Below are 13,447 nucleotides of genomic sequence, written 5' to 3'. Positions count from 1 at the left end.
TCTAATGAGGTGGATGAAATTGGAGCCTATTATACAGAGTGACGTAAGTCAGAAAAAAAAAAACACCAATACAGTATATTAATGCATATCTATGGAATTTAGAAAGATGGTAATGATGACCCTATATGTGAGACAGCAAAAGAGACACAGATGTAAAGAACAGACTTTTGGACTCTGTGGGAGAAGGAGAGGATGGGATGATTTGAGAGAATAGCATTGAAACATGAATATTACCATATGTGAAACAGATCACCAGTCCAGGTTCAATGCATGAGATAGGGCACTCGGGGCCATGCACTGGGATGACCCAGAGGGATGGGACAGGGAGGGAGGTGGGAGTGGGTTCAGGATGGGGAACACATGTACACCCATGGCTGATTCATGTCAATGTAGGGCAAAAATCACTACAATATTGTAAAGTAATTAGCCTCCAATTTAAATAAATAATTAATTTTAAAATATCAGCCATAGGATCTTATTATGTTCTGGAAATATCAGTGATAATGGTAATAACAACAACAACCCTAACAATAGTCATGATTTGATAATCTATTATGTGCCAGGCTAAGTGAGTTTGAAAACTGTCAGATATAGCTAATTCTTTGTCTGCTAACTGCTGACTACTTAGTCTTACTCAGGATTATTTTCCTTTCTTATCGTTCAGTAACAATAGTTAGAACTGGACATGGAACAACAGACTGGTTCCAAATAGGAAAAGGAGTACGTCAAGGCTGTATATTGTCACCCTGCTTATTTAACTTATATGCAGAGAACATCATGAGGAACGCTGGGCTGAAAGAAGCACAAGCTGGAATCAAGATTGCCGGGAGAAATATCAATAACCTCAGATATGCAGATGACACCATCCTTATGGCAGAAAGTGAAAAGGAACTAAAAAGCCTCTTGATGAAACTGAAAGAGGAGAGTGAAAAAGTTGGCTTAAAGCTCAACATTCAGAAAACTAAGATCATGGCATCTGGTCCCATCACTTCATGGTAAATAGATGGAGAAACAGTGGAAACAGTGTCAGACTTCATTTCTTTGGGCTCCAAAATCACTGTGGATGCTGATTGCAGCCATGAAATTAAAAGATGCTTACTCCTTGGAAGGAAAGTTATGACCAACCTAGACAGCATATTAAAAAGAAGAGACATTACTTTGCCAACAAAGGTCCATCTAGTCCAGGCTATGGTTTTTCCAGTGGTCATGTATGGATGTGAGAGTTGGACTGTGAAGAAAGCTGAGCACCGAAGAATTGATGCTTTTGAACTGTGGTGTTGGAGAAGACTCTTGAGAGTCCCTTATACTGCAAGGAGATCCAACCAGTCCATTCTAAAGGAGATCAGTCCTGGGTGTTCATTGGAAGGACTGATGCTAAAGCTGAGACTCCAATACTTTGGCCCCCTCATGTGACGAGTTGACTCATTGGAAAAGAGTCTGATGCTAGGAGGGATTGGGGGCAGGAGGAGAAGGGGACGACAGAGAATGAGATGGCTGGATGGCATCACCGACTCTGTGGACATGAGTTTGAGTGAACTCCGGGAGTTGGTGATGGACAGGGAGGCCTGGCGTGCTGTGATTCATGGGGTCGCAGAGAGTCGGACACGACTGAACGACTGAACTGAACTGAACTTACCATAAAAGGGTCAGATCAGTTCAGTTCAGTTCAGTCGCTCAGTCGTGTCCGACTCTCTGCGACCCCATGAATCACAGCACGCCAGGCCTCCCTGTCCATCACCAACTCCCGGAGTTCACTCAAACTCATGTCCACAGAGTCGGTGATGCCATCCAGCCATCTCATTCTCTGTCGTCCCCTTCTCCCCCGGCCCCCAACCTTTCCCACCATCAGAGTCTTTTCCAGTGAGTCAACTTGTTGCATGAGGTGGCCAAGGGTAAACCTAACTAAAATACAGCAAAAGTTTCATTCGGTGAGTTTTACTAGATCCAAGTACTTTCCAAACATTTTCTCTACTGGTCTCATTTAATACTGGCACCAACTCTGTGAAGTGTGCCTTCCTGGGTTCCCCAGGGTATAGAGCTTCTGAAGGTACATGGAAACAGTAGGGCAGATGGCCAAAGTAAGCGCCACCTGTCACTTCACTTGTGAGAGAACCCAGTGACTTCTATACCCACCACAGCTGTGTTGGCCATCACCTTTTGGGAGCTGGAAACATTGTGTGGTGATGTTCCTTCTGCTCAGTAAGCTCTCATGCTGTAGTGGTTGTATGTATTCTTCCCTGAATGTTCTCAGCACCAAAGAGAAACACCTTAGGATCATGAAGGTGAACATTTGTTACTTTTCAGTGCTTCTGTAATTTGGATTGTTTTTTCCTCCTAGGTGATGTGTTTTTCAGTGGTGTGGCCAGCTTATGATCCTAGTACTGATTCCCATCTTGACCTTATATTGTTTGTTGTTGTTTAGTCACTAAGTCATGTCCAACTCTTTGCGACTCTGGGCTGTAGCCCACCTGGTTCCTCTGTCCATTGGACTTCCCAGGCAAAAATACTGGAGAGGGTTGCCATTTCCTGCTCCCAGGGATCTTCCCGACACAGGTAATCAAACGCATGTCTCCTGCATTAGCAGGAGAGTTCTTTACCAATGAGCCACCTGAGAAGCCTGACAATATACACCTATGATTATTTAAAGGCAGAGAATCTCATTTGTTTAACATGTAAATCTGGAAATGTACTTACTTTAAGAATGGAATTGTCCTGTCTTGTATTTTTGGTATCATAGCCTTCCAGTAAACAGCGACGAGTGGTATTTCCTGATCCAGCAAACTCTGCCAGGTTTAGATCTGCAAAGCCCAGCTATGAAAAGAAAGAGAATTATATTAATAGAATATCTAGTAGGCTTCTATCATATTTTCTTTAAAGAAGACATTCAACCCATGTTCTAGCCAAGTTGTCTCCAACTTTGGTTATTTGCAGTTTTTGCCAACTTAACAACACCTGTTTTTCTTTGCCTAATATGTCTTAAAAATTGGCTCACTTCTTGTTAAAACATATGGCTGAGCTTGTAAAGAATCTGCCTGCAATGTGGGAGACCTGGGTTCGATCCCTGGGTTGGGAAGATCCCCTGGAGAAGGGAAAGGCTACCCACTCCAGTATTCTGGCCTGGAGAATTCCATGGACTGTACAGTCCATGGGGGTCACAAAGAGTTGGACATGACTGAGTGGCTTTCACTTTCATTACCTATTTAACTCTTGAGTAATATGATCTTTGAAATAACAGATTTCTATACCAACCTAGATAGCATATTAAAAAGCAGAGACATTACTTTGTCAACAAAGGTCAAGGCTATGGTTTTTCCAGTGGTCATGTATGGATGTGAGAGTTGGACTGTGAAGAAAGCTGATCGCCAAAGAATTGATGCTTTTGAACTGTGGTGCTGGAGAAGACTCTTGAGAGTCCCTTATACTGCAAGGAGATCCAACCAGTCCATTCTAAAGGAAATCAGTCGTGGGTGTTCATTGGAAGGACTGATGCTAAAGCTGAAACTCCAATACTTTGGCCACCTCATGCAAAGAGTTGACTCATTGGAAAAGACCCTGATGCTGGGAGGAATTGGGGGCTGCAGGAGAAGGGGACAACAGAGGATGAGATGGTTGGATGGCCTCACCGACTCGATGGACATGAGTTTGAGTAAACTCCAGGAGTTGGTGATGGACAGGGAGGCCTGGCGTGCTGCTATTCATGGGGTCGCAAAGAGTCAGACACAACTGAGCAACTGAACTGAACTGATATTCCATATATTTTTTTCTACCCATTAAAACACATAACTGTTGATGTAAAAATGTATATTAAACAGTGGAAATCACTGCAAGTAGCACACTGCATTATGGGACATACTAGCAGACCAACCTTGATCACTTGCACACACACAGAGAAAACTGATCAGACTTGCCTCTCCCTCTTCTGGTGTGGCTCTATTCCCAGTTAACCACTGGTGACTACAAATAGTTGCAGATTATTAAGTTCTCACTCTCCACCTGAGAGCAAAATGACTGAAGTGTATCACACACTTTCCTTGGTACAAGCTTCTGCTCCTTCACCACCTTGCACAATATTTGCCTCACTGGTCTCCCTTGAGCTAAATCTCTCTTTATGAATGAAGCCTTCTTCTTTCCTTCCCCACACCAGCCTTCTCTGCTGTTAACCCAAAAGCTTGGCTCAAACCCATTCCAAACTCAAGTTTGGGCCCCATTTTCTGCAGCCACCAAAGATTACTGTCTGGTCTTTCCTCTGATGTTGCTCAACTTTATTTCTCATCCCCAAGTGGTAAAAAAAATTATCCCCCTTATATCATTATTTTTTGAACAAACTAAATCTATTCTACATCACTAAGTGTATATAGTCTTTTATTAACAAAAAGTGTTTTGAGTTTGTAATTAATTAAGCACATCTCCCTGAATATATAATAAAAAGTATTATACATTTCAAATCCTGCTGTGATTTTTTTTAAAAGGTTCCTGGGATTCTTTTTTCTTTTTTAAAAATAATATTTATTTTTGGCTGTGCTGGGTCTTCACTGCTGCATGGGCTTTTCTCTAGTTGTGGTGTGCGGGCTTCTCACTGTGGTGACTTCTCTTATTGTAGAGCCCAGGCTATAGGTTCACAGGCTTCAGCAGCCGTGGCTCCTGGGCTCTTGAGCAAAGGCTCAACAGTTGGGGTGCATGGGCTTAGTTGGGCTTCTCTGGTGGCTCAGGTGGTATAGAATTCGCCTGCAATGCAGGAGACCTGGGTTCAATCCCTAGGTTGTGAAGATCCCCTGGAGGAGGGCATGGCAATCCAATCCAGTATTCTTGCCTGGAGAATCCCCATGGACAGAGGAGCATGGCAGACTACAGTCCATTGGGTTGCAAAGAGTCAAACATGGCTCAGTGGCTGAGCACAGCACAGACATGGGCTTAGTTGCTCTGAGGCATGTGGAATCTTCCTGGACCAGGACTGAACCCATGTCTACTGCATTGGCAGGTGGATTCTTTACCACTAAGCCACCAGCAAAGCCCCCTGCTGTGATTTTTAAATGCCTGCTTTAACACTTTAAAGTGCATATAAATGCATGTATGAATGGCATTCAAGATGAAGATTTTACTTGTAGGCTGGAACACTAGTTTAGCAGTTTTTAACTGGTACAAAAAGAATGAAGGAAAGAACTTAAGAGATCAGTTGAAGGACACAAGCTTCAAAGGCAGCGAGTAAGAAACACGTTAAGCCACAATTAACATCTACCTAATCTTCATGTGATTACTCTGGCCCAAGAGATCAGCGAAAAACCGGGAGATGTCCAGGGCAAAGCCACACCCAGATGAACATGTGAGGACTCCTGTGGCGGTGTGATCATACATCAACCACATGCCCTATCATAACATGCCTATCACATTATGTCATTTCACATATGATCCTTCCTCTTTGAACCTCCAATATCTTTTCCACCCACACTCTTTGCTGATGTCTTGCCTCCTATTTCATTTACACATAAAAGCAATTTATTACTTTAAGTAATAAGTAATAACTTACTCTAAGTGAGCTGGCTGTGCTCCCATCTGAGGTCAAGCACTCTGCTCTTGCCTACTCAAGTTCATTGCTTCCGAGGTTCTTCCCTCTCTACTGGATCATTCCCATCAGCACACAAACATGCTGGATTTTCTCCCATCTTAATGAACAGAAGGAAACAAAACCTCACCCCCCATCTCTCTCCAGTCCACTGTACTATTCTGCTGCTCCCCCTCACAGCACAACTCCTTGAAAGGCATTTGCACTGACTGTCTTGATTCCTCTGTCCACGGCTACCTTGTCATTTCCCCTTCACCTCCTTATCTACTCTTCCAGCCACAAGATCCTTTTCCTTGAAACTGCCAAGACCACCTCAAAGTCTTTAGTACTTACTGTTCTTTTGCCTGATGCATTCTTTCTTAAATCTTCTCTCAGCATTCTTTCTCACTCCATTAGGGTCTATGTTCAAATGTCATCTCTCTAAAGGGGGCTTCCATGACCATTCTAGAGCATGCCTGCCTCCTTCCTCCCCTACCCTCTAACCTTCATCTTAGTAGTTATCATTGCATCATGTATGTACATACTTCATATCTATTATGTATTGTCTGAACTCCTCACTCACTCCTTCATAAGAATGTAAGCTCCCCAAAGGCAGGGGTTTTTGTCGGTTTTAGTTTACTGCTGTATCTCTTACACTTGGAGTAGTGCTAGGAACAATGTTTAGCACATGGTAGGCAATTATATATGTTTTTTTGAATAAAAAACAGCCCCAAGGCTTACCATCCACTGCCAGAATGCTGATATTATAGTGTCACTAAGCATAAAGCAAATTAAAAAAAAAAAAAAGAATCCGGTCAGTTCCATTAAGAAAAGCACACTAAAGTCTACATTTACTGAACACTTTTTATGTGTCTGGCCTTGCTCTAGACACTGAAAACCAGTCATGAACAGCACGATTAAGAACTGTCTTGGGACTTCTCTAGTGTTCTGGGCTTCCACTACAGCAGGCATGGGTTCAATCCTTGGTTGGGGAACTAAAATCCCACAAGCTGTACAATGCGGCCTTAAAAAAAAAAAAAACCCAACTGTATTGAAAGGGCTTACATTCTAATGAGATACGAGAGTCCATATTTTCTTGTGATTTTCTCTTTGGTTTCACTGAGATAACTGTCTCATTAAAATGGCATAGATACATACATTCCAGGTATAACTGTGATCTTGTGCTGGATAAAGGAAGGCACAGTTACAAGAAAGACAGTGGAAAAGAACATTTCTCAGTGGGGAGGGATGACTAAGCGGAGTTCTTAATGATACGTGAGTTGACAGAAGCACATGCATGGTAGGGAAAATATCAAGGCACAAATGCTAAAAGAGCACAGCACACCCCAGGAACGTTCTGAGGGCAGTATGTCTGAAGCATAAGGATGAGTGAGTGTGGGTGGGTGGGTTCATGTATAGATGGAAGATCTGTAAACCAACACGAGTCTAATATGCTAGATTGAGGACTTTTCATTTCATTGTCCTTACAGGCAACAGAGAGCTGCTGGAGGACTAAAAGTGGAGGAAGGATATGATATCTTTGAATTTTAGAATGACCCCCCTGGCAATAATACAGAGAATGAACTGAAGAGAGACAACAGAGGAACAGAACAAAAGACAGGAGGCCAATGTGTGTTTTAAATAAGAAATAATGAAGGCATAATCTAAGTGGTCTTGGGACTAGAGAGAAGAAATGGTTTCAAAAGCTTTTTGGAAGAGAGAAATGAAGAAGATTTGTCAATCACAGCAGACTCTCTCTTTTTTTTTGCCTACCCACCATTTAATGCCTTGATATTCCTTGCTAGCAAGCCACGATTTTATTCAAGTATCCACTCTTAGCTCATCCATGGGCACAAGGAAAACAACCCAACTCCAGATGATTGTTCAATTGTGATTAGTCTAAGCTAACCATGGCAATCCATTCCTACTGCCCATGACTAGTTTAGGAGGGGCATATGATCCAGCTGTCGCCAATCAGGGGTACGGGGAAATTCTCTGGCAGCCATCTAGGAAGTTTTCTCACTCAAAAAAGACATAAATGGAGAAGCAGCTGGGCTTTGTCATATGTGAATATGCTGACTAAAACCTGAGCAGCTAGTTACCTCCTGATCATGAAGGGATGAGCCAAGGACAAAGCCATTGTATAGAGAATGTAAGAAAAAACAAAAATAAAAAGTAACATCGGTTCGTGATGATATTCTCTAGTCAGTGAATCCTGGAGAAGTTCTATCTCATATCTATCTGCCTGTTTTGTGAAACTAAAAGAGCCTCTACATGAGGGGACTTTTCTGTTAACTTGTAGCAAAGAGCATTTGAATTGACATTGCAACCAACCAGTCTTAGGGAGTTAGGTAATTTGACGGTTGAAAGTAGTGCCCTGGTTCTTGGCTTAGATGACTGGATTGAAGGAGACACCATCGCAGAGGCTGGAAATACAAGAGGAGAGTGGGGAGCTCCCTGGTCGCCTAATGGTGAGGGTTCCGGGCTTTCACTGCCATGGCCAGGGTTCAATCCTTGGTGGGGGGACTGAGAACCCACAAGCATCATGGTGTGACCAGAAAAAAAAAGAGGAGTATGTGGTGTAGAGAATAAAGAGGTTCAGAAATAAAAGAGAGTAGATGGGTTTCTGGTAGTATTATTAATTACTAATTCCTTCTATCTAGCAAAAAGTGAGCACATTCATTAGTAATTCCATATAAAAGTATAAAAGACAGTATAGAGAGTGCTAAAAGAACACAGAGTGGGGAGCCCTATTCCACTGGGGGTTGGGTGGGAATGAGACTACCTCCTGGGGAAACTGAATTAACAGTTGCTATTGTTTAATGCAAACCAGAGATTGTCTTCTAGCAAGGAAGTTTAAACTTAATTACATCCCATAATCAGCATTGAGAAAGAATATGCCTATAATTTATTGTTGGATCCAACTATTCAATCTCCAAATTGCTCTATTTAAAAACATCCACGCTTGAACAGCAATTAGAAAAGCAAACCACTTAATTTTTAGGCTTATAAATAGCAATGAGGGATATTAAAAATTCCAAAAGAGTTAAAGAAGACCAGCTTACCTTTGCATAAGCTTTTCCACCTTTCAATTCCTGCCAAAGATAAAAAAACACTATAAGGATATCATACGACTAATGATTTAAAATTAAATATATGTCAAATAGTTTTGACGCAGGTATTTATTTATATGCTGGCAAATCCACTCCAGTATTCTTGCCTAGAGAATTCCATGGACAGAGGAGTCTGGTGGGCTACAGTTCATGAAGTCACACAGAGCTGGACATAACTGAGCAACTACACTTTCACTTCAAGTATAAACTAAAATTCTGATGATCTTAAATCCAACTATTTGGATGGTCCCCACCCCTCTTTGGCAAGTAACCAGAGTTTTTATTTAGAATTTAACTTGAATTTGAAGGAGACAAATGGTGAGAAGACAAACTAACGTTTAATCTATTTGCTGAAGAAGAAACTGCCAAAAAGTGTCCTGGACTCATTGCAATAAGCTGAATCATCAAAGAAAGGTAAATTATTTCCTTAATTAAGCATATTAGTAATACACTGCACAAAGATTTTAACAAGAATGGAGATCCCCACCCCAGAGACAACCACTGTTAGCAATTTTTAGATGTGTATATGTATATGTGTGTGTGTATATATTTATTGCCCCTTTACTCAGATAACAACATGCTACATATACCTTACTTTTCCCCACCTAAAACATATGACATTGTTCCATGGTAATATAGTAGAAACTTCCTTATCTAACTCTTATCTAATGTGAACAAAACTGGCAAAAGTGAAAAATAATAAAAAAATATATATATAGATGTCTTAATGCTTTACTTTAAAATATATAAAATACATTAATTTGCCAGATCCCTCATTTGGGACATCACCCAGATACAAGAATTAAAATGCTTAGACACTGCTTATCACACAGTATATACTCCCATACCTGTGTGTGCTGAATGGACTTATCTTCATATCTTTCTTTGCATTATGTACCATTTTCATCTTTAAAGAGGTGAATTTGAATAAGGTGAGAGCTAATCTATGGTAAACTCTATCGTTCATGAATATTTGCTATCCCACCCCTTCCTCTGCCCCTTTAGTTATGCCACCAGATGTACTCCATTATGAATTACCAAGTTTTCTTTTACTATAAGGTTACTGGTACATCTTTAATAGTGCCTTTCTTTCAACAAAGCAAAACAAAACCTTTTCTAGATAATCCTAGTCTCTACTAGCTAATTCTTTTCTTTGCTCCCCTCTACAGCCAGATTTTCCAAAAGACTTACCAAAATTTGCTGTACCCCACTCTCTCTTCAAAGTAACTCTAATTGGGTTTTCGCTCTCATTTTCCCTCTGCAGTGGCTCTTAGGATTACCAATGATCTCCATTTTTATTAAAGCCCAAGGCTTTGGCTTCATCTTACTTAATTCCAAAACAGCTTATGACAAACTTGACCTCTCTCTCTGCCTCCTTCCTAATAAGATTTTTTTCTATAAACTTCCAAGGTGCTATAATTGTCTACTTTTCTTCCTACCTCCCTGGCTACTTCTCACTCTCCTGTGCAAGACCTACTACTCCTTTATCCAACCTCTGTGGAAAGTATGCTAGCTGCATCCCAAATATCCATTCTTTCCCTCTCCATCATAATAGAATCCTCTATTTTTAGCTGGGCTTTGGCTACCCAAAACAAAGTAACTGGCTACATTTTTCACTTTCTTTTTGTACTATGGCAGTGTGACTAAGATCTGGCCAAAAGTACATGAGAAGTGATATACCTGAATTCTTGCTCCTTTCTTGTACTTGCTAAGCAATTTAATACCACTTCTAAGTGTTTGGTCTAGGGCCTCTTGTTTTTTCTATCTACACTTTCTTGCTGACCTATCCCATTCAGGTCTATGGGTTTAAATAAGAATTGTATGCTGATGACTCAAATCTTTAGTCTGAACTTCTCCTCTGAGTTCCGTATTAGTATTTTAAATGCCTACATGACATGTCCACTTGATGTCTCATGTGTGCTCAGCCACTTCAGTCACCTTTGACTCTTTGTGACCCTATGGACTACAGCCCGCCAGGCTCCTCTGTCTATGGAATTTTCCCGGCAATAATACTGGAGTGGGTTGCTATGCCCTCCTCCAGGGAATCTTTCTGACCCAGGGACAGAACCCAGGTCTCCTACATTGTAGGCAGCCTCTTTACCTGCTGAACCATTGCGTAAGCCCCTGATGTCTCATAGACACTTCAAGTTTAACATGGTCAAAATGGGTCTACTGATTTCTATTAATCTGCCCCCCCTCAATCGCTCCAATGCATGTCTTTGCCATTTCAATGAACAGCAGAATCATCTACCCACATGCTCAGGAAAAAGGTCTAAGAGTTATTCTCAATTTTGTTTCCCACATTCACCATATCCAATCCATTAGTAGGGGGGCTACCTCCAAAATACATCCTGAATCACACCACCTCCACTGTTATAATTCCATGCCAAAACATAAGCATTCCTCATCCAAACTATCCCAATCACTTAAGTGGCTTCTGCAATTCATCCTCCACACAGCAGCAAACGTCATCTTAGAAGATCATGTCTTTCCTTTTTAAAATCCTCAAGTTGATTTCAAAATCCAAACAAATTGATTCCAAATATAAAACTGGAATAAAATCTAAACTCCTATAAAGCCTCAAATCTCATCACCAAGAACTTCCACTTCCATGTTTTCCATGTTCCAGCTACACTGGTGGTCTATCTTTAAACTTGCTAGATTTGTTGTTTATCCTGCATGAGGTTCACAAGACATTTGAATATGTGGCTCAGTATCTTTCATTAGTTTTAGAAGATTCTCCGCCACAATCTCCACAAACTCTCACCACTCTTTCAGGGGTCCATTGATATATATATATATATATATGTGTCAGACCTTTATATTGTTTTCTGTGTCTTATACTCTGTTTTGTGTGTCCCAAACTTATATTTTCTTTCTTCCTTTATAATTTTTAAAAACTTTTATTACAGAAAATTTCAAACATACACAAAAGTGGAAGAAGTAGTATAATAAATCCCCATGAACCCATCAATTAGCTTTAAGAATTATCAATGTATGGCCAATTTCATCTTATCCGTATCATTCCTTATCTCTTGTCGTCTCTCCATTTTTTTTAAAATAGTAGCTCCTTGTTGGGTTATTTATTTTAAATATAGCAGTGTATACAAGTCAATCCAAAACTCCCTACTGATATTTTCTTTTGTCTTATTTTCCAGAGTGTTCTTCAGTTGTGACAAACCTGCTGTTAAATACATCTGTTGAGATTTAATTTCATTTACTTAGTTTTAAATTTTAGTTACTGTATTTTTCAGTTCTAAAATTAGTTTCAAGTTCTCTTATTTTCCATACTCTTGACTAATTATAATTATTGTAAAAAGTTTATTAGATCTTCTCCAAATCTGTATCTTCCATGGGTTTGTTTTTATCATCTTGTTTTCCTTTTGATTTTGGTCATGCAGTCATGTCTTTTCATATGCTTGGTTTAACTTTTTGTGTGTGATAACTTGAAGAAATAATTTTAGGCTCAGAGTAATGTTATTCTCCTCCAGAGAAGAAACACATTTTTTTCTGGCGAGTAGAAAGGTCAGGACCTATCACTTTCATTTAAGCAGTGACTAAGCTGATTGGAAGCTGAATGTCAATTTTTGTAAGGGTTGATCCGCAGCCATTATACTCATTTTTCTAGGCTGAAACTCTTACTGAGTCCCAACTAGAAACTCAGGGTATTTACCAAGGCTCCTTCTGCGAGTGGGCTCTGGACTCCACTTTGTCCCCTTAGTCCTGTAAAATTGCCAGAATCTCAGCTCAGCTTCTTAGCCTCTCCATCACTGCTTTTGGCTCAGGTCCTTAGCTACTGCTTACAAATTAGCAACTGCTTTGAGGGTCAAGGCCAAATGTCAGGCTCATCTTTTTATGCTTCCCTGGTCTTTGATTCTAAACCTCTTAAATCCTTGCTGAAGGCAGCTTCTAATGCCTTCAAATAGCTATTTTTAATATTTTGTATAGTTTTTCAGAAAAGTTCACCCTTCTCAGAGGGAAGGGTGGCCTGTAATAAGCTAGCCCATTAATTTGAGAAGCATAAATCACCAAGTTTATTATAATTTTAAGGCCTGTTATGGATTTAACTGTGCTATCCAAAAAGAAATGCTGAAATCTTAACATGCAGAACCTCAGAATATGACCTTATTTGAAAACAGAGGAGGCTTTACACAGATAATCAAGTTAAAAATGCAGTCCTAATCCAATATGACTAGTGTCCTAATCAAAAACAGGAAATTTGAACACAGACACGCACAGCAGGTGGATGATATAAAGACTCAAAAGGAGAAGACAGCCATGTAACTGGAGTGATACAGCAGCAAGTCAAGGAAAGCCTCAGACTAAGAAAAACTAAGAGAAAGGCATGGAACAGTTTCTTCTCTGAGGCAAGAATGCCTTCAGAGAGAACATGGCCCTACTGACATCTTGATTTTGGATTTCTGGCCTCCAGAACTGTGAGACAATAAATTGTTTTAATCCACTCAGTTTGTGATACTTTGTTGTAGCACCCCTCGCAATCTAACAAAGGGGATTTTTACTTTCAGGGCTTCTCTGGTGGCTTAGACAGAAAAGAATCTGCCTGCAATGAGGGAGGGTACAGGTTTGATCCTGGATTGGGAAGATCTCCTGGAAAAGGAAATGGATACCCACTCCAGTATTCTTGCCTAGAGAATTTCACAGACAGAGAAGCCTGGCGGGCTACAGTCTATGGGGTCGCAAAGAGTCAGACACGACTGAGTGACTAACAAAGAATCTGTGACAGTTAACTTTATGTGTCAACTAGACTGGGTCGTGGGATGCCCAGATATTTGGT

General features: G+C 40.5%; 1 protein-coding gene across 2 annotated transcripts in view; it reads right to left on the bottom strand.

The window, feature by feature from the left end:
* EEIG2 (EEIG family member 2) overlaps positions 1-13,447 on the bottom strand; it is an 87,641-nt gene that overhangs the window by 31,255 nt on the left and 42,939 nt on the right. The window contains exons 3-4 of one of the 2 annotated variants that reach the window (XM_055401737.2): positions 8,605-8,634; positions 2,695-2,811 (exon numbers count right to left, since the gene is read on the bottom strand). In XM_055401737.2, the coding sequence (XP_055257712.1) occupies positions 2,695-2,811; positions 8,605-8,634 (147 nt within the window). The remainder of the gene's footprint in view (positions 1-2,694; positions 2,812-8,604; positions 8,635-13,447) is intronic. The other variant, XM_088835533.1, reaches the window with a different exon arrangement.

This window comes from Moschus berezovskii, chromosome 4 (genome assembly GCF_049115385.1).
Source record: "Moschus berezovskii isolate FMDL1 chromosome 4, NW_MosBer_1.0, whole genome shotgun sequence".
Lineage (NCBI taxonomy): Eukaryota > Metazoa > Chordata > Mammalia > Artiodactyla > Moschidae > Moschus > Moschus berezovskii.
This window is presented reverse-complemented; position numbering and strand designations above follow the sequence as displayed.